This window comes from Gossypium hirsutum, chromosome D12 (assembly GCF_007990345.1).
Source record: "Gossypium hirsutum isolate 1008001.06 chromosome D12, Gossypium_hirsutum_v2.1, whole genome shotgun sequence".
In the NCBI taxonomy this organism is placed as follows: Eukaryota; Viridiplantae; Streptophyta; class Magnoliopsida; order Malvales; family Malvaceae; genus Gossypium; species Gossypium hirsutum.
In genome coordinates, this window is record NC_053448.1 from 25,354,978 (window position 1) to 25,362,773 (window position 7,796).

Below are 7,796 nucleotides of genomic sequence, written 5' to 3' on the forward strand. Positions count from 1 at the left end.
AAGTTGTTGGGCTTCGTGGTTAGTGAAAAAAGAATTGAGATTGACCCAGATAAAGTCAAGGCAATACGAGATTTATCGCCACCACATACTCAGAAAGAAGTTCGAGGTTTCTTAGGAAGACTAAATTATATTGCTCGGTTCATTTCACAGTTGACCGAGAAATGTGACCCTATATTTCGTCTTCTGAAGAAACATAATCCAGGGGTTTGGAATAAAGAATGCCAGGAAGCTTTTGAAAAGATAAAGCAGTACCTATCCAATACTCCAGTTCTGTCACCACCTAGCGCAGATAGACCCTTGATTTTGTATTTAACGGTGTTCGACAATTCCATGGGATGTGTGTTGGGTCAACATGATGCGACTGGAAAGAAGGAAAATGCTATATACTATCTCAGTAAGAAATTCACTGACTGCAAGATGAGATATTCGTCTATCGAAAAATTATGTTGTGCCTTGATTTGGGTGACAAAGAGGTTGAGGCAATACTTATTCTATCATACGACTTGGTTAATTTCAAAATTAGACCCTTTAAAGTATATGATGGAGTCCACAGCGCTGAATAGGAGAATGGCTAGATGGCAAATCTTACTCTCCGAATTTGATATGGTATATGCAAGTCAGAAGGCCATCAAAGGGAGTGCAATAGCAGATTTCTTAGCTAGCAGAGCTTTAGAAGACTATGAGCCTCTGGACTTTGACTTCCCGGATGAAGACTTGATGTATATAGCAAATTCTGAGGAGGATTCTCAAGAAAATCATTCTTGGAGGATGAACTTTGACGGAGCTTCAAATGCGTTGGGCAATGGGATTGGGGCAATCCTGGTATCTCCAAACGGGGATCATCATCCTTTCCCCAATAAGTTAGAATTTGATTACACCAATAACATGGCTAAATATGAAGCTTGCATCATGGGTATCCGGGCAGCCATAGAGTGAAAAATCAAGACACTAGAAGTATATGGGGACTCGACATTGGTAATATACCAGATAAAGGAGAATGGGAAACGAGAAACCCAAAGTTAATCCGTTATCGGAGATTGGTTCTGGAATTGATTGAAGAGTTTGACAATATCACTTTCTGGTATCTCCCACGTGAAGAAAATCAGATGGCTGATGCTCTGGCTACACTAGCCTCCATGATTAAAGTGAATAAATTAGAAGACATGAAGCCCATTCAAATCAGTATTTATGAGATCCCGGCCTATTGCTATAGCATTGAAGAGGTGGAGAATGATAATTGCCCTTGGTATCAAGACATATTGCAATACGTGAAGGATCGCAAATATCCTAATCAGGCAACGGAGAATGATAAGAGGACATTGAGGAGACTGGCTATTGACTATGTCTTAGATAGAGAGATTCTATACAATAGGGGAAATGATCGAGTACTGTTGAGATGTGTGGATGTTGTAAAGGCTAAGGAAATCTTAGAAGAAGTCCATGAGGGTGTTTGTGGAACACACGCCAATGGATTCACCATGGCTAGATAGATCATGAGATTCGGATATTATTGGTCCACTATGGAAAGACATTGCATCAATTATGCCAAGAAGTGTCATAAATGCCAAATTTATAGGGATAAAATGCATGCACCTCCTACACCTCTTCACGTTATGACCTCTCCATGGCCTTTCTCCATGTAGGGTATGAATGTCATTGGACCAATATCACCGAAGGCTTCTAATGGGCATCGTTTCATTTTTGTAGTTATTGATTATTTCACTAAGTGGGTAGAAGCAGCCTCGTACGCGAATGTCACGAAGTCAGCAGTCAGTAAGTTTTTGAATAAAGAGATTATATGTCGTTATGGAATGCCTGAAAGGATCATATCTGACAATGCACTGAATTTGAACAACAGCACAATAGCGAAAGTCTGCAATCAGTTCAATATTAGACACCATAATTCATCACCATATCGCCCAAAAATGAACGGTGCAGTGGAGGCAACCAACAAAAACATCAAGAAGATTGTGGGGAAAAGGACTAAAACTTATAAGGACTGGCATGAGAAGTTGCCATTCGCTCTTCTTGCTTATCGAACATCTATCAGAACTTCTACTGGAGCAATGCCTTTTTCTTTGGTTTATAGGATGGAGGCAGTTTTACCCATTGAGGTTGAAATTCCTTCTCTCCGGGTATTTGCTGAACTAAAACTAGATGAGACCGAATGGATCCAATATCAGTATGATCAGTTGAATTTGATAGAAGAGAAAAGACTAAAAGCTATTCGTCACGGTCAAATGTACCAGAAGCGAATGATGCGAGCTTATAATAAGAAGGTTCGTCTTAGAGAATTTCATGAGGGAGACTTGGTGCTGAAAAAGATTCTCCCTTTGCAGAAAGATTTCAGAGGGAGATGGATGCCAAATTGGGAAGGACCTTATGTTGTAAAAAAGGCTTTTTCCAGAGGAGCTTTGATTTTGAGTGAGATGGATGGTAAAAATTTTTCGAATCCTGTAAAATCAGATTCCGTCAAGAAATATTTCACCTGAAGAGTGGGTGGGATCACAGTGAAAACCCGCAAAGGGCGTTTTAAAAAAAGGGAGAGGTCAATGTGAAAACCCGCAAAGGGCGCCTTGAGACCAAAGGGGGTTTGAGTTGAAAACCTGAAAAGGGCGGCTCAAATATTAACCAGATTGGGGCATGTAATGAGCTTGATATACCCGAACTAACAAGAAAAGGGTAAACGGCATCTTGGGGCATCAACAAAGTACTGTAGATCTCCTAAACACATGTTAAATTTAAAATGATTCTTAGTTGGCACGGAGAAGTTCAAGCTGCGATATCCAAGGCATTTAATCTTCATATTACTTGTACAGAATTTGTTTGTTCTTGTAATACTTTACTCTTCACTGTTCTTGAATATCTTTTTTCTTTTCAAGATATTTGCTCTCAATAAATTCTTTTTCTTTTATTCATATTTGATAATCTCGGTGCGAGCATGTTGCATTAGAATAATGGTTAATGGACTAATAAAATTTCACAAAGGAAGTTTTGCATATTACTCTGGAAGATTCTAAATAATACAATGACCTGAAACAGGACTATCGTTTAGAGCATGCCAAGTTTGAAAGTTGAAATGTCTAAGATTTTGTCAAGATATTTTATCGGTGGCAAAGTTTTAATCACCAAGGAATAAGAAGAAGTTCCATTTAAAAGAAAATTCTTCAGTTATACAAGAGCATTTGGTATGACACCCTGGGAATGATGTAAGAGACCAAAGAGTTTCACATTCGGTACCCTTAAATTGTGATAGCAGAGGATTGAGAAAAGGCCAAATCTTTTTACTCTTGGGTTATAGCAGGAGAAAAATGGTACAAATTTTGCATCCCAGTGGATCAAACTTAGAGGTTTACAATGGGGGGCAATCTGGTCAAGTGTTTTCTTGGGAAACACCTGCCGAGCAAAAGGCGTGGTAGCACATCAGCGATAAAACTTTAATAAACTTTGAGTAATGATAACTTAAGCAAAAAAATGGATCATTCTCAAAAAATAATAAATAAATAAATAGCATTCTACATTCATGAAAACACCATTCACACATGTCTAGTTAGGAGCATTTGATGCATTTTGATCATGCCATCCTAATTCTAGACATATTTAGATTCATTATACAGGTCATGTTCCTCAGAGAATAGATCGAAGATACCAGCCTTGCCTTCCTGGGTTGTAGTGGAGCAGGTTGCAGATAGCAGATCTTGCCTTCCTGTACCGACAGTGAAGCAGATCAAATACACTAGCCTTGCCTTCCTGGAACGTAGCGGAGTAGGCTGGAGATAGCAGATCTTGTCTTCATGTATTGGCGTGAAGTAGATCGAAGAAAACGGATCTTGTCTTCATGTATCGGCATGAAGTATATCAAAGGTAGAAGATCTTGTCTTCATGTATTGGCGTAAAGTAGATCGAAGAAAACCGATCTTTTCTTCATGTATCGACATGAAGTAGATCATTGGTAGAAGATCTTGTCTTCATGTATTGGCATGAAGTAGATTGAAGAAAATGGATCTTGTCTTCATGTATCGACATGAAGTAGATCAAAGGTAGAAGATCTTGTCTTCATGTATTGGCGTGAGTAGATCGAAGAAAACGGATCTTGTCTTCATGTATCGGTATGAAGTAGATCAAGGGTAGAATATCTTGTCTTCATGTATCGGTATGAAGTAGATCAAAGGTAGTAGATCTTGTCTTCATGTATTGGCATGAAGTAGATCGAAGATACAAATCTTATCTCCCTGAAGTTGCAGTGGAGCAGATTAAAGCCAATAATCCTATCTCCTTGAAGTTGTAGTGGAGCGGATTAAAATCACAAATCTTATCTCTCTGAAGTTGCAGAGAACAGATCGCATCTAGTCTTATCTCCCTGAAGTTGCAGTGGAGCAGACTAAGTAAGCAAGTCTTATCCTCCTGAAGTTGCAGTGAGGCAGACTGAAGATGGTGAATCTTATCTCCCTGAAGTTGCAGTGGAGTAGATTGAAGCCAATAATCCTATCTCCCTGAAGTTGCAGTGGAGCGAATTAAAACAGATCTTATCTCTCTGCAGTTGCAGAGAGCAAATCGCATCTAGTCTTATCCCCCTGAGGTTGCAGTGGGGCAGACTCAAGAAAGCAAGTTTTATCTCCCTGAAGTTGCAGTGGAGTAGACCCAAGAGAGCAAGTCTTATCCCCCTGAAATTGCAGTAGGGCAGACCGAATAAACAAATCCTATCTCCCTGGCATTGCAGTGGAGTGGATTGAAGCATTAGTTCCTATACCTCTAAGATGCAGTAGGAAAGGAATGAGGCTACTTGAAGAAGAAGAATACCAAAGTTCAGCACTACCGGGAAAAATTGGGCATTTTTAAAGTCTTTGCTCCGTTCCCATTACACAATAACGAGCAAAGAGGGGCAGCTATAATACCCTATTTTGGCCCGGGTCTAAAAGGCCCAAATTACAAACAGGCCCATAAGGGCCCAAACTGAAACAAAGCAGAGGCCCGAAACTCAGTGGCCCAAAACAGATAAAGAAACCCTAGGGTTTCTAAGAAACTTCAGCCGCCGCAGCCAAGTCCCTTTGCACAAGCCAAATCTTTGTGCACGCGATCTTCGAACCTGCACATCAAGAAAGAAAGCAGCAGTATATGGAAAGAAAAAAGATTTACAGATCAAATAGATATAAAAAGATTCGTTTCTTTATATTGTTTGAGAATGGCTATAAAAAGCCATTAAATATACTGTAATGAGGGGGAGAAAAGATCAATAAAAAAAACACAGCATTGTTACACAGAAAGTGCAAACTGAAACTAACACAGAAAACCAATCGAAAAGGCGAAAGGTTGATTTTTTTTCCACTTCGTTTTATTATTATTTTTTATTTTTATTCTTGAAATAGAATAAACTAAGAGGTGAAGATACTCACCATGGTTCGCTTCTGAAACTCTATGGAAGGTCGAGGTCCGTCTCCAAGGACAGACGGTTAGAAGCCGAAAGGTTTCTAGGGTTTTTTTAGGACTTCTTTGTCGATTTTGGGAAATTTGAGCCCGGATCTGGGTTTAGGGGCTTCGAAGGGACGAATAGAAGATTTTCTCCTTTTCCGACCACCGCAGACGGCGGTGCTGTCACCGGAGGCCGATGGCCGGTGCGGTGGCTGATGGCCGGACTGGAGGCCGGACGACTGGGGAGGGGAGAGTTTTTTAAAAGGTTTTTTTTTTGTTTTTTTTTGTTTTTGAAAAAGGCTTAGAATGATTTTTTTTTGGAAAGATAGTGGCTTAAATAGCCCTTCCAAACGGTGTCGTTTTAGGGCATGGGTTGACCCGAATCCGACCCGACTCGGCCTAGGATCTGCGTGTTTTTTGAACGGAGGGGAAAATTGCATTTTTGGCCCCTCCGCCTTTTAATATATTTTCAATTAAGTTTTCTTCATTTTTTTATTTACCCCTTTTATTTATTTTCAATTTCAATTTCGTCCTGATAAACGACGCCGTTTAGAGGAGAAGGGAAAATTGTACTTTCAGTCCCTCCATGATTATGCGCGCGTTCAATTTAGTCCTTGTGACTTTACTTATCCGCAGATTTGCCCCAGATTTTTCACCAGCGATTCAATTTAGTCCCTTTTTATATTTCTCTTTAAATTAATTAATTAATAATGTAATTATTATTTTTATCTTTATAATTTTTCATATGTAATTATTTTTAATGTATATATATATGTATTTTTATTTTTTTGTACATATTCATTTTTTATATATGTATGCGCATATTTTTTATTTTAATATAATTATTATTTAAATTTTTTATATATTGGTATATATGTACACGTATACATTTATTTCTTTTAACGCATATTTTTATAATTTTATATATGTGTATATATTTATTCTTTTTTAAAAAATGCTCAAATGCATATATATATTTTTTAAACATATACTCTATCATTTTTTATATATTTTTATATTTCCTTTTTTTCATAAATACATTATATATTTCGTTATATAAATTCTATAAATTTTATATGCAAATTCATATGTATTCCTTTCATTCTTCATAATTTTAATGTATGTGATATGTACCTTTTATTCTTTATATTCTTGCTTATTGCCTTCGTTTGTTTATTAATTTATGCTTTCATTTGTATTTTAAAAGTGTTTTTTCATTCTTATTTATTTTTGTTCATTTATTTAATATTTCGTATGTCATTGTCTTATTGTTTATATTAATTTCGTTCATTTACTATTTATATTATTTCTATACAATTGTGGTATTTATTAATGCGACATTTATACATACAATATAGCATTACATCATTTTTTACTTGAATTTAAAAATATAAAATTTTCAAAATAGAGATAATACTCGTATTTAGGAATTTCAAGAAAATTGAGCCCTAACGTATTGGGTTCCAATTTTCTGCGTAAAATCTAACAATCGAGAATTGCTCTTTAACCAAACAAAATAAAGCTTGTCATCGGGAATTCAACATGTGGTGTCCTAACGTATTGGATGTGACGCGCTGATTTCTCGAGATAAAGATTTTTCTAAAAAACAATAAAGGAAATATCCAATGCTTAGAATTTTGAGAAATTGTGCCCTAACGTATTGGGCCACGATTTCCTTATAAATTTTAAACAAATGAATATTCTCTTAAATTTTATTACACGAGTATTTTGGACAAACTCATTTTTGGAGAAGTAGAATATCGTGCCCTAACGCATTGGGTGTGACATTTTTTTTTCCGAAATGAGAAAAGTCTAAATAAGTAATGCATTTCTAAAGTTTCTACTAAAGATCATATTTTTAACTCTCAACATTAAGACATTAATTAAACAATTTGGTACCAATTTTTGGGCGTTACGAGGGTGCTAATCCTTCCTCGAACGTAACTGACTCCCGAATCCGTTTTCTGAAACTCGTAGACCAAAATCGTTTTTTTAGGTGACCCAATCACACCTTAATAAAAGATTGGTGGCGACTCTAAATTTTCATCGACAACTAATTTTTGTTTTTTTTTCCAAAAAATAAAAATGATTTTGACAGTGAGGCATATCTAACTTATAAAAAAATTATATTATCACTAATTAAATTATAATAATTAATGGTAATATTAACTGATTATTCAACTCGTATCATTTCATCAGCTCGAGCTAATAAACTTCTTCATTTGAGTGTTCTACAATAATTAAACTCTTTTATTTATTATTTATCTCATATTAATTTAATTAATTAAAGATAAAATAATCATTTAATATTATGACTAAATTATTTTAATTCAATTAGTGATAATATATTTTCTTTTGCATAATTTTAATTAATTTATATTAATTAG

At 36.1% G+C, this 7,796-nt stretch overlaps 1 protein-coding gene across 1 annotated transcript; it reads left to right on the top strand.

Annotated features, from left to right (window-relative positions):
* The first annotated feature begins 540 nt into the window (after positions 1-540).
* On the top strand, positions 541-5,671 carry LOC107941086 (uncharacterized). Its single transcript, XM_016874605.1, has 4 exons — positions 541-913; positions 988-1,295; positions 5,367-5,464; positions 5,581-5,671. The coding sequence occupies exons 1-4, from the start codon at positions 541-543 to the stop codon at positions 5,669-5,671; spliced, it is 870 nt and encodes a 289-aa protein (XP_016730094.1).
* The last annotated feature ends 2,125 nt before the right edge of the window (positions 5,672-7,796 follow it).

What these genes read in the sequence shown, in the direction of transcription:
- LOC107941086 (XM_016874605.1), top strand. Translation starts at nt 541, where the DNA reads ATGGAGTCCACAGCGCTGAATAGGAGAATGGCTAGATGGCAAATCTTA. An exon ending in ATATGAAGCTTGCATCATGG is followed by an intron (nt 914 to 987) that starts GTATCCGGGCAG and finishes GTAATATACCAG; the next exon opens with ATAAAGGAGAATGGGAAACG. An exon ending in AGACGGTTAGAAGCCGAAAG is followed by an intron (nt 5,465 to 5,580) that starts GTTTCTAGGGTT and finishes CGACCACCGCAG; the next exon opens with ACGGCGGTGCTGTCACCGGA.